Below are 16,571 nucleotides of genomic sequence, written 5' to 3'. Positions count from 1 at the left end.
CTCCTTTCAGCAGATTCCGAAGAAACTCTTTTCAGCGGATTCTGAGAAAAAAACCCTTTAAAAAGCAGCTGAGAAAGCTTCTTCTAGAAGCTTCTCTGAAAATTCTTTTCATAAGCTTCTGGGGAAGCTCCTTTCAGAAGCTTCTGAGGAAACTCGTTCAAAAACTTCTGGGGAAGCTTTTTTCAGAAACTTCTGGGGAAGCTCCTTTCAGAAGCTTCTGGGGAAGCATATTTAAGAAGCTTCTGGGAAAGCACCTTTCAGAAGTACTGGGAAAGCTCCTCTCAGAAGCTTCTGAGGAAGCTCCTCTTAGAAGCTTCTAGGGAAGCTACTTTCAGAAGCTTGTGGGAAGCTCCCTTCAGAAGCTTCTGGAAAACCTCCTTTAGAATTTTCTGAAGAAACTTCTTTCAGAAGCTGCTGACGAAGATTTTTTAAAACGCTTCAGAGGAAGCTTTTTAAAGAAGCTTCTAAGGAAGCTGTTCGAAAAAAAAAACTTCTGGGGAAGCTTTGTTAAGAGGCTTCTGAGGAAGTTTTCAAAGAAGCTTCTAAGGAAACATTCTTAAGAAGCTCCGAGGAAACTTTTTTAAAAAGCTTCTGAAGAAACTCTTTTTACCAACTTTTGGAAAAGCTTCTGGGGAAACTCCTTTCAGAAGCTTCTGGGGAAGCTCCTTTCAGAAGCTTCTGGGGAAGCTCCTTTCAGAAGCTTCTGGGGAAGCTCCTTTCAGAAGCTTCTGGGGAAGCTCCTTTCAGAAGCTTCTGGGGAAGCTCCTTTCAGAAGCTTCTGGGGAAGCTCCTTTCAGAAGCTTCTGAGGAAACTTCTTTTAGAAGCTTCTGGGGAAGCTCCTTTGAGTAGCTTCTGGGGAAGCTCCTTTCAGAAGCTTTTGGGGAAGCTCCTTTCAGAAGTGTCTGGGGAAGCTCCTTTGAGAACCTTTCAGAAGCTTCTGGGGAAGCTCCTTGCAGAAGCTTCTGGGGAAGCACCTTGCAGAAGCTTCTGGGGAAGCTCCTTGCAGAAGCATCTGGGAAGCTCCTTGCAGAAGCTTCTGGGGAAGCTCCTTGCAGAAGCATCTGGGGAAGCTCCTTGCAGAAGCTTCTGGGGAAGCACCTTGCAGAAGCTTCTGGGGAAGCTCCTTGCAGAAGCATCTGGGAAGCTCCTTGCAGAAGCTTCTGGGATGCTCCTTGCAGAAGCTTCTGGGAAGCTCCTTGCAGAAGCTTCTGGGAAGCTCCCTGCAGAAGCTTCTGGAAAGCTCCCTGCAGAAGCTTCTGGGAAGCTCGCTGCAAACGCTTCTGTGAACTTCTGGGAAGCTCCTTCCAGAAGCCTCTGGGAAGCTCCTTGCAGAAACCTCTGGGAAGCTCCTTGCAGAAGCCTCTGGGAAGCTCCTTGCAGAAACCTCTGGGAAGCTCGTTGCAGAAGCCTCTGGGAAGCTCGTTGCAGAAGCCTCTGGGAAGCTCCTTGCAGAAGCCTCTGGGAAGCTCCTTGCAGAAGCCTCTGGGAAGCTCCTTGCAGAAGCCTCTGGGAAGATCCTTGCAGAAACCTCTGGGAAGCTTCCTGTAGAAACCTCTGGGAAGCTTCCTGCAGTTCTCCAGACCATCCTACAAAGCTTTCTTTGAAGCTTTCTCAGAGCACGTTGCGAAACTATTTCAGTGCAAGCTCTTTTAGAGCTTTTTCAGAGCATTTTGCTAAGTTCTTCTAGAGCATTCTGACACTCAAGGTATATATTGGAGAACTTTGCTAATAATTACAAAAGGACAGTCACTGCAGCAGTAAGACATGAATTCATACAGGAACGGATCAATATGAATTGGATTTGAAACGAAACCGACTTTGGAATCGGTCCCAAATCCAATTCGCATTGATAGTTCCAATTGGATTCCCTTCGTCTTTGGGACGTTTCCCTTATCCAACAAGAACAGTGTTGGAAAGTTTACATGCGCCCTTTAGCTACCCGGCATTTTATCTCTCTCACACTCTGTCGTGAGAATTTGTTGTCTCCTTATGTACATATAAATCGATGACAGTAAAAAGGCGTCTTGTTTACATTCTGCTTTTCGGCATCGGTTTAGTCTCGTTTCGGTCGGAAAATGTTTGAAATTTTATCTATTAAAATTTGAGTAAATTTACATAAATCGAACTGCAATCAATAAATTACTAGTCAAACGATGTAATATTAGTGTTTAGTGTTAGTAGGGTCTACTAAGAATCAACTAATGTTAAGTTAAAGGTGCTCCGTAAGCAAACTGGATCTACGCGAGTGACAGAAAGTGTAGAATGGCCGTCTAGGAATATTACAAATCATGACTTAAGCTAGGTTCAAAATCAAAGACTGATCGCGTAGCAAGATGGTGCACTTCTGCAAGCTATGCCAGCTGCTCCACAAGAGCATGGACTTCATCGAGTGCGATGAGTCCAACGTCTGGCTTCTGGAGGCCGTCTTCAAATTGAAGATAGTCCCTATCAATGGCCGGGTGGAGCCGATATGCCAGAAGTGCATCAACAAGTACAACAAGGTGATGAAGCGCAAACGGAAGGCCAATGGAGGATTTCCGATATCGCAGAGTCAGATATTCCCCATCACGACCACTACGGTGACTTCGTCAACTCAGCTGGTCATATCCGGTTCGATGATGAACGAAGTGATGCAGAGGCAACTACAGGAACAACCGCAGATGTCGCTGGCGACGGCTGCGCAACTTCGCGAGGAAGACTCGTCGACGGAAACGTCGATCGTGACGGCGAACAGCTTCCAGTTGAACATTACGGGGGCTGCTGCAGTGTACAGGACTGCAGGAAAGGATGGACGAAGTAGCTCCGATGATGAGAGTTCCGTCGAGATCGTCAGCGACGTGGAAGACGATGAGGAGGATGAGAACGATGCAGAAGGCGATAGCAGCGAGAGTAGTGACTGCTGTAGCGATACGGACGGAAGTAGCTACAGTTATAGCTCTAGCAGTAGTACTGGGAGTTCATCGCTGACGGGAGCTAGTTTGCCGGTGGACGATCAGGGAGAGTTGGAGAATGAAGCGGAAACGGAATCGTTGAGCTCTTTCATGGAACGCGATGACGGTGAGGCGAACGGGCAACTGGAGTCGATTGTGGAGCTGAAGGATACTGTCCTGATGGAACAGGCCAAGGCGACCGTTCAGCAGGAGAAGAAATCGAAGAAGAAACGAAGTAAAGAGGCGGGACCTAAGCAGCATGATTGTGAGGTTTGCGAGAAGACTTTTACGAAGGCAATCTACTTGAAGGTTCACATGCGGACCCATACCGGCGAGAAACCGTTCGCATGCGATGTGTGCTTCAAAAGCTTCACGCAAGCATCCAGTTTGAATACGCACAAGCGACTGCATTCCAATATAAAACCGTTTGTTTGTCAGGTAAGCGGAAAAAATATATTTGAAGGGATAGATTATTGTACTGAATGTAATTTTAGATCTGTGGAGCCGAGTATACCAGTTCGGGAAACTACAGGGTTCATCTCCGAACGCACACCATGGAGAAGCCTTACAAATGTAGCTATTGCGAGAAGACTTTCAACCAACTGACGTCGAAGAAGCTGCACGAAAGGGTTCATAACAATGAGAAACCTTACGTTTGTCAGGTAATTTGATAGGAAACAATGCGCTTTTGCTAGGCTTTGCATGTACAATGGACGCGTTGCGGTGGGAAAGGCATCAGGTTTATCTGAAGAATGAGTCTTATCGTGGCTAATTGATAATGCGCCCGTCTACTAACTGAGAGTTGCGAGTTCAAATCTCGAGCGGAATATTTTTTTTCAGTTCATTCTTTTTAATCTGTCTAACCCACGCATCGTATATGCAAAGTCTAGTTTCGCTGTTCATCAATCTATTTTCAAACTATTTCCAGGTTTGCCTGAAAGCTTTCACCAACATCAGCAATTTGCACGTACATTCCCGGACGCACAGCAATCAGCGGCCGTATTCGTGTGATCAGTGTGGCAAGCGATTTGCCCAATCACAAACCCTGAAAACGCATGTCCTATCAACGCATGCCGCGGAACGGCCTTACAAGTGCGACCTTTGCCCGCGGTCGTACGCCACGCACTCCAACCTCAGAAATCATCAGAACAGTCATCTGAAGGAAAAGCCTTTCATCTGTAACGAGTGCGATCGCCGATTCACGCAGAAGAGTACCCTGAAAACCCATCTGCTGTCGCATCGCAAAGAGAGAGACTTCAAGTGCGTTGATTGTGACAAATGTTTCCCAACTCAGGGCGTCCTAAACACCCACTGGAGGCAGGTTCACAACAAGAAACCACCCGAGTCGTCGCAGCGAGAGTTCAACTGCAGCGAGTGTGATCGGGTGTTCAAATTCAGGGCCCGTTTTGTTACCCATATGCGTACGATCCACCACAAGGAGGTCGACGTAGTGCCAAAGAAGGAAGATGCGACTGTATTGGCTACCGATGGTCAATTCAATGGAGAAGTCGCTGAAAAGTCGATGACCCTGGGATTCGACGAAATCCCGCCGGATCTGGTTCCGGATCTGCATTTCAATTAGTTTCCTATTACCAAAATAAAATATATCGAGTATTCTAGCACGGAATCTGTGTTTCATTCCAATGTCTTTTGCGCATGCTTCAGAACATGAAATCTTCGATTTTATGTCGCATATGGGGATTTTTTTTATTACCGTACGGGTTTGGGCCGAAGGGTCTCAGATTTTCATTAAACTTTTTCCATAGGCAGGCCTCATGGATATATGAATAAAAAAAAAAATTGAGAAAAATTCAGGGTCGCCTATTTTTCCGGAAAATTCAGGTGGAAATTTTTTGTTTTCCCTTGACACTACTTACTTTGAAAAATCATAACTCAAGAACGAAGCATCGTAGAAACAAAGTTTTTATATGAAAATTTAAGCAAATTTTCTCAAAAATCCAAAAAAAAATATGAACTGGAAAGAGTTTTCCACAAAATTTTCCACCGTTGGGAAAATTCGTAAAGAAAAGCCGGAAAAACTATGCCCGAACTCGTGCAAAATTTTCAAAAAAATATTTTCGAGAAGGTAATTTTATAAGCTTTAATCACTGAAATTTTTGGAATGCACTTTTTTTCGTTTTTGAGTTATGGCCAATTTTGTGAAAAATGTCCAGATGTGCTATATAAGACTTTTCTTTGAAAAATCATAACTCAAGAACGAAACATTGTATAAACAAAGTTTTTATATAAAAATTTAAGCAAATTTTCTCAGAAATCAAAAAAAAAAAAAAATGAACTGGAAAAAGTTTTCCACAAAATTTTCCACCGTTGGGGAAATTCATAAAGAAAAGCTGGAAAATCTATGCCCGAACTCGTGGAAATTTTTTAATAAAATATTTTGAAGAAGGAAACTTTATAAACTTCAATTCTGGTAACTTTTAGGATGTACTTTTCATTAGTTCCTGATCTATGGTCAATTTTGTAAAAAATGCAAAGATTTGCCATACATGCCTTTTCGTTTAAAAATCATGACTCAAGACTCATCATGACTTGTCGAACCGGATTCAAATTATCTCAAAAATATGAAATTTTTGAAATGGAATCAGTTTCCCAGGACATTTTTCACTGTTTATGAAAACAAATAATGAAAACCCGATTAGCTATTCCAGCTTTCAAACAAAGTATATTTGAAAAGAGCGATCAATAAGATCCAATCCTACAATATTTTTCAATACGCTCATTTTTCGTTCCTAAATCATGATCAAATATTGCTAGGATGAGCTGTTTGAACCATATATTTACAAATTTATAAGTTCATAAACAAAATTTCTTAAGAACGAAACTACATAGAAACAAAGGCAATTTTTTCCTGTTAGGTAACTACAAAATTGACAGTTAAATAAATGGGTAGACAATATGACAAATAGGTATTTACCAATTCAAGTTTAAAGCGGCTTGAGAATCATAAGTTTACCAAAAACTAACAAAGAGCAGTGAGAAAGTGCAAGTGTTGTCTATCAGCTGTATATTCCTCGTTATATTTTTTTGGAAAGTGAAAAATGTTTTCCCGAAGCTGTTGAAATGGACAAAGTTCAATATTACGAATACAATTCTTTATGCTGCAGGGTGGCCACCGAACCGGGAAAAACGGGAAAAGCGGGAAAAAGACGGGAATTTGAATCCACCGGGAAAAAGACGGGAAAAACCGGGAATTTGAGCAGATTACCTGGAAAATCGATTTGAACGAACATATTTAAGCTGTAATCTACAATCCAATCTAACTAATTTTGTTACAAGTTGTAGAACGTAGTTATGTTTTATGCCATGAGGCATCCGTAATTTCGAACAAATATCTTTGAAACATTTATGATTTAATTTCTACTATGCTACACCATATTTCATAATAATGTTTCACTTTTTTCTTAGCAATCTTACGATTTTTTTTAATTTTTGTTCTCGCACAGTCAGGGCTAATATTTTTGAACTTTTCTCTAACTCTTATTCGACGTTTTGAATTAAAGTTTAATTACTTATTGCAGATTGGTTTAGCACTCTTCTGTAATTGCTGAATATCACAACTTATCTTAAAAAAAAACTTTTATTTATGAAAGCTTTTAATATGTCACTAGTTAGGGGCTGTCCATTAATTATGTAAGGGTTTATGGGGGGAGGGGGGTTTGAGATTTCTTACGCGCCATACAATTTATTTTTAATTTTTATACAAAATATCTTACCAAGGGGGGGAGGGGGGTTTAAAAAAACCCCGAAAATTGTCTTACGTAATTAATGGATCGCCCCTTACCTAATCGACAAAGTTTTGAATAAAGGCTCATTTACGATTTTAATAACGATCAATCTATTGTAGCTCATATAAATAGAGTAAAAGTACAATATCCATAAAAAAGCATTACGAAAGGGGTGGTGGATGTCAATAATGATAATCTTCGGTGTTATTTAAATTATGAGTGAGCACTAAGTAAGTGCTTCAACATGTGTGGCCTTATTTCATCCGTGCCTTGAACTTATTTGCTTCAGAGAACTCTTTATTTTTATGAAGACAATTCAAAGGATTAAACATTGAAATAATTTCAATTACGGTAAAGAAGTACTAGGGCATCTTGATTATTTACTTAGGCACCTGGGCTTCTGTCGGCCAAATTATCTGAAGTTCAGCATAAAGATGCACATAAACCAAAGCCAAACCTAGAAATTTCAAGAGCACGAGTCTAGAGAACCAAACAGAGCTCTGCGCTGAAATTTTGATCGTTTTATCATCACCAGAATGCAACCAATCTTGAAAATTCGAAGGTTGGCTTAAAGGGCATATTGTTGGTAAATATGGTTCAAATTGCATTCAATTTAAACTCCTGTCGTGTATAGAGTAGGATCTGTTTTATTATCACAATTAACCATCTCTCTCCCATGATAGATAGGTCATGAGCTCCATTTATTTTCGACGAACGCGAGACAAATCGATTCAGATGAATACCATACTATTCCATCATAAGATTCTATATAGATTAGAACAACCTAATAGTCAACTTATTGTTCCAATAGTGAAACTATTGATAAACATTCAAATTACTATGAAAAAACAACTAAACAATTTTAAACCGATCTCAAAAATAAATGTTGCTATGCTATTCATAGAAACGATTTTTGATATAGAAAACGTCAATTAAAGTCTTTGGATTAAAAACCGGGAAAATTATGTAAAATTTACCGGGAAAACCGGGAAAAAGCGGGAATTTCAAGATCGAAATTTGGTGGCCACCCTGATGCTGTAACCCCTTCGGACTGGACGGCCACAAATCAGTAAGGACAAATCTACGATCGATCAGCCAAGGCCTCATCAGTAAGCTTCATTCGGAAGGAGTTCGGTGGATTACGGAAAAGATGAAAATTTGCGTGAAGTGTTCCATTACCGGTTCGACAAGTCATGATGAGTCTTGAGTCATGATTTTTAAACGAAAAGGCATGTATGGCAAATCTTTGCATTTTTTACAAAATTGACCATAACTCAAGAACAAAAAAAGTACATCCTAAAAGTTTTTAGAATTGAAGTTTATAAAGTTTCCTTCTCAAAAATATTTTAATAAAAAATTTCCGCTAGTTCGGGCATAGATTTTTCAGCTTTTATTTATGAATTTCCCCAACGGTGGAAAATTTTGTGGAAAACTTTTTCCAGTTCATATTTTTTTTTGGATTTCTGAGAAAATTTGCTTAAATTTTCATATAAAAACTTTGTTTCTACAATGTTTCGTTCTTGAGTTATGATTTTTCAAAGAAAAGTCTTATATGGCACATCTGGACATTTTTCACAAAATTGGCCATAACTAAAAAATGGAAAAAAAGTGCATTCCAAAAATTTCAGTGATTAAAGCTTATAAAATTACCTTCTCGAAAATATTTTTTTGCAAATTTTCCACGAGTTCGGGCATAGTTTTTCCGGCTTTTCTTTACGAATTTTTCCAACGGTGGAAAATTTTGTGGAAAACTTTTTCCAGTTCATATTTTTTTTGGATTTTTGAGAAAATTTGGTTAAATTTTAATATAAAAACTTTGTTTGTGCAATGTTTCGTTCTTGAGTTATGATTTTTCAAAGAAAAGTCTTATATGGCACATCTGGACATTTTTCACAAAATTGGCCATAACTCAAAAACGAAAAAAAAGTGCATTCCAAAAATTTCAGTGATTAAAGCTTATAAAATTACCTTCTCGAAAATATTTTTTTGAAAATTTTCCACGAGTTCGGGCATAGTTTTTTCGGCTTTTCTTTACGAATTTTCCCAACGGTGGAAAATTTTGTGGAAAACTCTTTCCAGTTCATATTTTTTTTTTGATTTTTGAGAAAATTTGCTTAAATTTTCATATAAAAACTTTGTTTCTACGATGCTTCGTTCTTGAGTTATGATTTTTCAAAGTAAGTAGTGTCAAGGGAAAACAAAAAATTTCCACCTGAGTTTTCCGGAAAAATAGGCGACCCTGAATTTTTCTCAAATTTTTTTTATTCATATATCCATGAGCCCTGCCTATGGAAAAAGTTTCATGAAAATCTGAGACCCTTCGGCCCAATTTGTACGATAATAAAAAAAAATCCCCATATCGGATTTTTTCAACCATGTGTAATTGTTTCTTAGACAGAAACGCAAGAATTTTTGTTTAATTTTAAGGTGCTGTTTTATCCTAGTGTTTGTCGCAATGATGATTCCTTTTTGAAAGTTATTCCACACTTGTCTAAAATCGAACTGTTGCTGTACGTTCGCGGACAGCAACCACTTGTTGAATGAATATTTTGCCATGCATCTGAACAACCACGAGAAAACTGCAACATTACATATGTTCGCTATTTTTAACTTTTCTGATGGAATTATTGATCAAATAACGGTGAAAATTTGGTGAAGTTCAGTTAAACTGATCTCAGCGAGCATGGAAATTGAGAATCTTCCGAACGAGGTAATTGATCGTAGCAACCTTCTCCCAAGAACAGCAGAATCAAGGCCTACTTTGTCACTTTCAGTTACTAGAAAAGATCTTCCGCCATCTGCCGGTAGATGACCTGGAAAACGCTGCCTTGGTTTGCCTGGCCTGGAAAGACATCATTCTCTCTGTCATAATTCCGAAATATGTGACAATTCACCTAAAACCAGTTTATCCCGTAACCCATGAACTGATCCCGATGCCCTCATTACTATCATCCCAGATGATGAATCCTTTCGCGAAGTCGCACTATAAAATCACAATCCCAAACGAAGAATTGGTCCAATCGCCTGAGTTCATCGATTTCTTCATGCATTGTGGAAGCAATTTGAAATCCCTTCATCTACAATTCGTTCAACTCTCTGAAGCGATTCTCAAAGTCTTTCCCTATCTGTCGAACCTGGAAGAACTTTGCTTGACGACCGAATCCGATGAACTTTACGGTCCCCGTCCGCAAAATCCCGAACTCTATCTTTCTTCCTTCAAAAATCTGAAAACCCTAAAGCTCTTCCATCCCAACTACTTCATTCTTCATAACACTTCCCTCCTGTCCTCCACTCCTCTCGCTTCCATCTGCTTCGAGCGCTTCGAAGCAGACCTTCGCCACTTGAAGCCTATTCTGCAGCAGCATTCATCATCCTTACGGGAGCTCACCGTCCGAGTGGAAGAAATGAAACCCTTCCTCCAATACCTTAACTCCCTTCCCGATCTCAAATTGTGCAAACTCAACATCAAAAGCGGCGGCAACGAAGACGACTTCACCGACGCCCTCATCCAGCTATTCGACGCACAGTCCCAGACGTTGCGCGTCCTCCGAATCGGGTCCGAGCTGTCCCTTCGGGCCGTTTCGCAAATTCCGAAGATGCTACCGCAGCTGCAGGAACTGGAGCTGATCGCCGAGAGTATCCACGACTGTAAGGCGTTCGCCGAGTTGAGGCACCTCCGCAAGCTGACCATGTCGCTGTACGACGTCCGGGCTTGGGACGAATCTGCTTGCATCGAGAGCGTCGTCGATTTTGCTCTTTCCGTAACGTTTCCGCTGATCTCGCCGGCCGTTTTCTGCTCGTTCCCCAACGCCAGAAGCTTCTACTTGGAAGACGTTGACGACGATACGCTCATGCGGGACATCATCGTGGTGCAGACGTTGATGGATAAGGTTCAACGCGTGGAGCGTTTGGACCTGGAGAACTATGTGGTGAGTATTGGTACGAAGTCACGGTTTAGGCCTGATCTCAATTCAGAACTAATTTGCAGCTCAAAGAACGGGAAATTCTGAACGATAGCGTTCAACGCTTCGACACGATCGAAGGCTTGCGGATGCTCAAGTACTGCTGCCGGGACATGTCGGATGCATCGCTGATGACGATGGCACTGCCGGAATTGCGGGAGCTACATCTGACGCACTGTCCGCGGGTCACATTCAAGGGCATCTCGTTTTTGGTACGCAGCTGTCCGCTGATTGAAACTCTGCACTTGGAGTACAACAAGATCGGTTTCAACGACGATTGCATGGATGTTATAACGAGGAAGTTGACGCGACTTCGGCGACTGTACTTGGTGAATCTGAAGGGGTTGACCAACGAGAGTGTGGAGATTATTTTGAACAACTGTAGAAATCTGAGGGTAATGATCCTACTTAAAATCTGACAAGAAGCATCAAACAATCCACGTTTAATTTCAGGAACTAACATTCTCGTACTGTATTGGCATAACGATGGACAAGGCGGAAGCCATCGAGAAGCTGAGTTCGCTGAAGACGTTGCGAAACTTGGTTTACAGTTGAACTACATATGTGGGAGATTTCAAATCGTTGGTCTGTCGAAGATATCGCAAGGTATTTTTGTGACATTGCAGTATGGCTTTGTATGCATATAACTTATATTTTAGTAATATATTCGATTGTTGATCTCTGTAGCTTTTAATCCAATAATAAACTATTCATATGAAGTATTGACATGCTTTAAAAATCGTTTGAGCTGAATTCATTTCAATAGAAAAATGATTATCATACATTATCAGGTATTGCAGAATTAGGGTAAGTGTACTGGTTATGGACATAGTGGTTCCCTATTTCGCCATACGTGATTACTTCAATGCCTTCAAATTTTGAAATTTTTTGTGTGTCGTAGTTGTTAGATTTTAGATATAGCTTGATGTTCAAGTATTCAAAAAGATTTAAAATGTGAAAGTTTTCAAAATGTCACATATAACCAAATAGGGAACCACTATGGCCATAACTGGTACACTTCCCCTAGTTCGCATTCGATTTCGAAGCATGATTAAAGCAAGCGAAGAAAAACATTCCATCGGTATACCGCGGTATCGGTCCATGATCGACAATGTTTCGCAATTTGTAACACGCTCGATAAATAATAGTAGCGAACGAGAACTACAACGAGAGAGCGATTATAAAACTCGTTTTTCTCACTTATTTACCATTAGCATAGCATAGCATAGACTGACTGTACATGTCAATGGTTGCTACTCCGTGATTGATCGGACCTGGTAAGAATTGCACTACGATCCAAATGAATAAGGAATGGGAGTTTCCGCTTATTCTCGAAGTACATTTTTAGCAGATCTAATATTATTGATCAACAACGGCGCCTGCCAAGTCCTTACAGTCAGTTGGGATGGGAAAGGAATGTTAGGGTGTAATGATTGTTGCTTCTAGAGACCGAGAATACCTCTGCATCTCCACAATCACCACGGAAAGGGTGTTTATTAGTGCGGGAGGAAAAGATCTGGGAGTCACCATTGCACAATGGTCCAGATAGCCAGTTTAGGCGGACATGAACTTTTCGACGTCATTTTGTGTTTTTAGAGTATAGGTTGCTTCCCAGAAGTGTCTCGAAATTAGTTGTACTACAATTCGTACGAAAGGGATTTTTTCTCTGCAATAATCGCAATAGTGTCCTATACGCCAACTTTTTTATGTTAATAGATAGCAAGTTGGTATGTTCAGCAAAGTTGTAGCATATTTTAATACAAAAAACTTTGTAGAACAAACTTTTTCTCTATATCTTATACTTTCTGAGTTAATTGACTTTATATATGAAAAAATGAAGAAAATCATTTTTTCACTCATAAGTCATTTATTTACAAATTTTAGCAGCCTACTATGTTCTACAAAGTTTTTGGTACTGCTATATTCTACAACTTTGGTGAATATACCACAGTTGTATTCCTTCTCGTTTTCTTATTGTCTTCTTCTTCTTCATCCTGACGTAACGTCCCAAAGAAGATTTTAATTTAAAATCATGCCGTATTAAAAGTCATAAATGGTAATATGTTGCAAGAGTTGAGAGGCATTCAATTTATTTATCTTGGGTCTTTGATTTATGTATAGCAGTAATTATTACAGTAGTTAAAGTCGTATTGAAATCAGTCATAGTAACCATGTCAAAAAAATACAATTGCGATTGCTACTCACATTAGATCCAGTGATCTCACTGACAAATCGTCGAATCGCACAGAAGCATTCGGAATTGCACGAAGAAGCGCAAGAATTATTGAAAAAGTTTTGAAAGTTATGCTTTTTAACAAATATAGTACACTCTACAAAATCAAACAGGTGTTGATTATTTCATGTTGAATCGCGGCGGCCATGACTTTTGTGTGTTTTTTTTTAAAAATATTACTATAATTAATGTGTTTTAATTGCAAATCACCCGTCATTGAAAATAGTCTTAAAAATATATATAAACATAATATATTCACCAAATTTCACTCAAATACTCTTTAAGGGGTGTAGAGCCACGTTGTGACAGGTAGGTTCATTTTCAAGTGCATCTTTGCGAGTTATTTGGCCTGCAATACGGTATGATTTTAAATTAATATCTTCTACAATAAGAAAACCAGAAGAAACACAACTGTGGTATATTCACCAAAGTTGTAGAATATACCAGTACCAAAAACTTTGTAGAACATAGTAGGCTGCTTAAATTTGGAAATAAATGACATATGAGTGGAAAAATGATTTTCTTCATTTTTTTATATGAAAAGTCAATTATCTCAGAAAGTATAAGATATAGAGAAAAAGTTTGTTCTACAAAGTTTTTTGTATTGAAATATGCTACAACTTTGCTGAATATACCAACTTGCTATCTATTAACATAAAAAAGTTGGCGTATAGAACACTATTGCGATTAGTGCAGAGAAAAAATCCCTGAAACTTCTGGGAAGCAACCTATACTCTAAAACCACAAAATGACGTAGAAAAGTTCATGTCCGCCTAAACTTGCTATCTGGACCACTGTGCATTGGTCAGTGATGCGATCCATGGATAAGGAGGGAAAATACGACTTAAACTTAAAGCTAGTTTTGCATTTTGTCTCGAGAAGTTTTTGGTAGAAGATTTAAAAAATACGTCAACATCCGTCATGTCGAACCATTCAAAAGATGTTTTTAGTAATGGCGAAAAGGAAAAAATATATGTATATATTAAAAATAATATGAAACAGGAATGATGCCGACACTTGTAGTGACGAACCATACATAGTTTGTTTGAAAATTACAGAAGAGTAACGCTGTACATTTTTATCTCGAGATGTAAAGTTGTTGGTAGGAGTTTTAAAGAATACGTCAGCATCCATAATGTCGAACCATTCAAAAGATGTTTTTAGCAGAGGCGTCGCGTGGCCTTATTATCAACCTGTGCACTTCTAATTTATGTTGAATTCGTTTTTAAACCTAGGTTGGAACTGACGCAACCTGTTCTGAACCACAGTTTCAACCCCAACCCGATTCAAGTTCGGCCGAACTACAATTTGCTTGACGTTGGATTATTTATGTGCTGATAACCGAACCAGTTCCTAAAAACGAAAACAACATAAGTGTCATTTTATATATGTAATTATTAGGTACACCGTGGATTCAAACCATTTTTTTCTAAGGTAATAAAATGTATAATCAATCTTTACTAACCTTCGTTTTCAAATATATTTGTTTTTAGTCTTTCAGTTGATTAAAAACATACATGATTGCAGATGCTAATCGGGTTGTTTAGTTTTATTTACTCACTTTTTCATTTCTAACGATTAGTCATCACTATGGGGAAATTGTAAAATTACATATGAAAATAATTCAAATTATGCGGGTCATCAGTTTCGATTTATAAAGCACTGGATCCTAACTAATATTGCAATATAGAGTTAGTGATCATAACCCACATATTTTTACATAGAATTAATACAAGATCGTTCGCTTCGTGTACTTGGTGCACGCATCAAGAAAATTGCTCGCTTTTAAACCACACCACTAGCGTTATACTGACGATGACGGTACGGAGGGCACGACCGCTTTTGAATTCATTTTCTGATTGTCTTCCGATTGACCATCACAAGTACCACCGCGCTAATACTGTATGCTGGAAGCGAGGTTCTTAACCAGTATTGTACAAAAATACGCGCGGGCCCTGGGTCTCAAACTTACAGAAACTTCTTACCGTCAGCCGTCTAAAAAATCACGCCAGTACTCCACACCACAAGCGTGGTGATGTTGAAAGAGCGAAGGAAAAAAGAGAGCAAGCAAAATGGATCTCTCTCGTGGATTGATTTGTCTCTTGTCTTCCCACCGCACGCTCGCACAGATTGATGTGGCAAGACTGTGCACCGGCCAGAGTCGACGCTTTGGCTACTTACACACTGGCATTTGTAGTGCAAAAAACATTCTACCACATATACAGAATTGTGTGTACGACGAAAGGCAACGCGTCTCCCGATGAGAGTGCACAGGTTGGATTTCATAGTCACAGCAGCAACGTGTAGCGTGGAACAAAGTGTTGCGTAGCATGCATCGCACTGAGCGCGTAGGGAAAATTAGGGCACAGATCTCGCGCCGCACCAAACAGCTTTTGCATTTAATTTGAATACCAAAAATATAACAACAAATATTTTGAAAGGTGTAAATTGCGATGATCAATGATAAAGATAATTGAAATAGGCCAAATTTTATTGAGAGAATTGAAGAACCGTACTTCAATAATAGTAGAAATTGTAGGTTGTTATGATGAACGATTTGCCACCTGTGCAGTGCACATGTTGCACATGTGGACGCGACGCCTCTGGTTTTTAGTAATTTTAAAGAGAGAAAATATATGTATATAGAAATTATGTAAAACAGGCATAATGCCGACACTTTTAGTGACGAACCAAACAAAGTTTGTTTGAGTAATACATGAAAATAACGCTGCCATGAAAAAATGTGTCATTATAAGCATGAAACGAGCTCACCAGTTGGTAATCCATCCTCGACTAAACACGGATATCTTTTCGCACTCACACAACGCGAACCGTAAAACTACTTGGCGTCTCGAAAACAAACTGTCTTGCTTGGGCTTTTCGAAGCACTGCCCAGCAAAACGCGTGAGAACGAAACACAAAATCCCGGCGTCCCGCAAACACGCAAAACGAAACACAAACTAACGGCGTCCCGAAAACAAACTGTCTTGCTTGGGCTTTCCGAAGCACTGTCCAGCAAAACGCGCGAAAACGAAAAAAAACCCGGCGTCCCGAGAACAAACTGTCTTGTTTGGGCTCTCCGAAGCACTGCCCAGCAAAACGCGCAAAAATGAAAAACAAACTCCCGGCGTCCCGAGAACAAACTGTCTTGCTTGGGCTTTTCGAAGCACTGCCCAGCAAAACGCGTGAGAACGAAACACAAAATCCCGGCGTCCCGCAAACACGCAAAACGAAACACAAACTAACGGCGTCCCGAAAACAAACTGTCTTGCTTGGGCTTTCCGAAGCACTGTCCAGCAAAACGCGCGAAAACGAAAAAAAACCCGGCGTCCCGAGAACAAACTGTCTTGTTTGGGTTCTCCGAAGCACTGCCCAGCAAAACGCGCGAAAACGAAAAAAAAACCCCGGCGTCCCGAGAACAAACTGTCTTGCTTTGGCTCTCCGAAGCACTGTCCAGCAAAACAGCCCCCGATCAAACCAGAGCTGTAGCAGAAAATGATATACAGACTCTCATGGTGTGTTGCGGATCATGATTGTTACAGCGAGCAATAAGTGATATATCCTCAATTATCTTAGAATTCAACCACTGTACATAATACATCTCGAGTGATATCGTAATACGCGACAACGACTACTAACAGAACATTGGATAATAGAAAGTGAAAATCATGATGACAAAGATGATATACAGGTAACCAG

General features: G+C 39.8%; 2 protein-coding genes across 2 annotated transcripts; both read left to right on the top strand.

Moving 5' to 3' along the window:
• The first annotated feature begins 2,008 nt into the window (after positions 1-2,008).
• Positions 2,009-4,558, top strand: LOC5565939 (zinc finger protein 260). The gene is made up of 3 exons (XM_021838222.1): positions 2,009-3,369; positions 3,426-3,593; positions 3,860-4,558. Exons 1-3 carry the CDS (start codon positions 2,335-2,337, stop codon positions 4,511-4,513), a joined length of 1,857 nt encoding a protein of 618 aa, XP_021693914.1. The 5' UTR covers positions 2,009-2,334; the 3' UTR covers positions 4,514-4,558.
• Positions 4,559-9,201: 4,643 nt separating this feature from the next.
• On the top strand, positions 9,202-11,381 carry LOC5565934. Its single transcript, XM_021838220.1, has 4 exons — positions 9,202-9,387; positions 9,452-10,606; positions 10,666-11,034; positions 11,093-11,381. Exons 1-4 carry the CDS (start codon positions 9,361-9,363, stop codon positions 11,192-11,194), a joined length of 1,653 nt encoding a protein of 550 aa, XP_021693912.1. The 5' UTR covers positions 9,202-9,360; the 3' UTR covers positions 11,195-11,381.
• The last annotated feature ends 5,190 nt before the right edge of the window (positions 11,382-16,571 follow it).

Source organism: Aedes aegypti, chromosome 1 (assembly GCF_002204515.2).
Source record: "Aedes aegypti strain LVP_AGWG chromosome 1, AaegL5.0 Primary Assembly, whole genome shotgun sequence".
NCBI lineage: Eukaryota > Metazoa > Arthropoda > Insecta > Diptera > Culicidae > Aedes > Aedes aegypti.
Note: the sequence above shows the minus strand (reverse complement) of the source record. Positions and strands in the feature narration are given on the sequence as shown.

Bases quoted from the DNA above. Each gene is read 5' to 3' on its own strand.
- LOC5565939 (XM_021838222.1), top strand. From the start codon at position 2,335: ATGGTGCACTTCTGCAAGCTATGCCAGCTGCTCCACAAGAGCATGGAC. The intron at 3,370-3,425 runs GTAAGCGGAAAA...ATGTAATTTTAG, and splicing joins TAAAACCGTTTGTTTGTCAG to ATCTGTGGAGCCGAGTATAC. The intron at 3,594-3,859 runs GTAATTTGATAG...AACTATTTCCAG, and splicing joins AGAAACCTTACGTTTGTCAG to GTTTGCCTGAAAGCTTTCAC.
- LOC5565934 (XM_021838220.1), top strand. From the start codon at position 9,361: ATGGAAATTGAGAATCTTCCGAACGAG. The intron at 10,607-10,665 runs GTGAGTATTGGT...ACTAATTTGCAG, and splicing joins TGGACCTGGAGAACTATGTG to CTCAAAGAACGGGAAATTCT. The intron at 11,035-11,092 runs GTAATGATCCTA...GTTTAATTTCAG, and splicing joins ACAACTGTAGAAATCTGAGG to GAACTAACATTCTCGTACTG.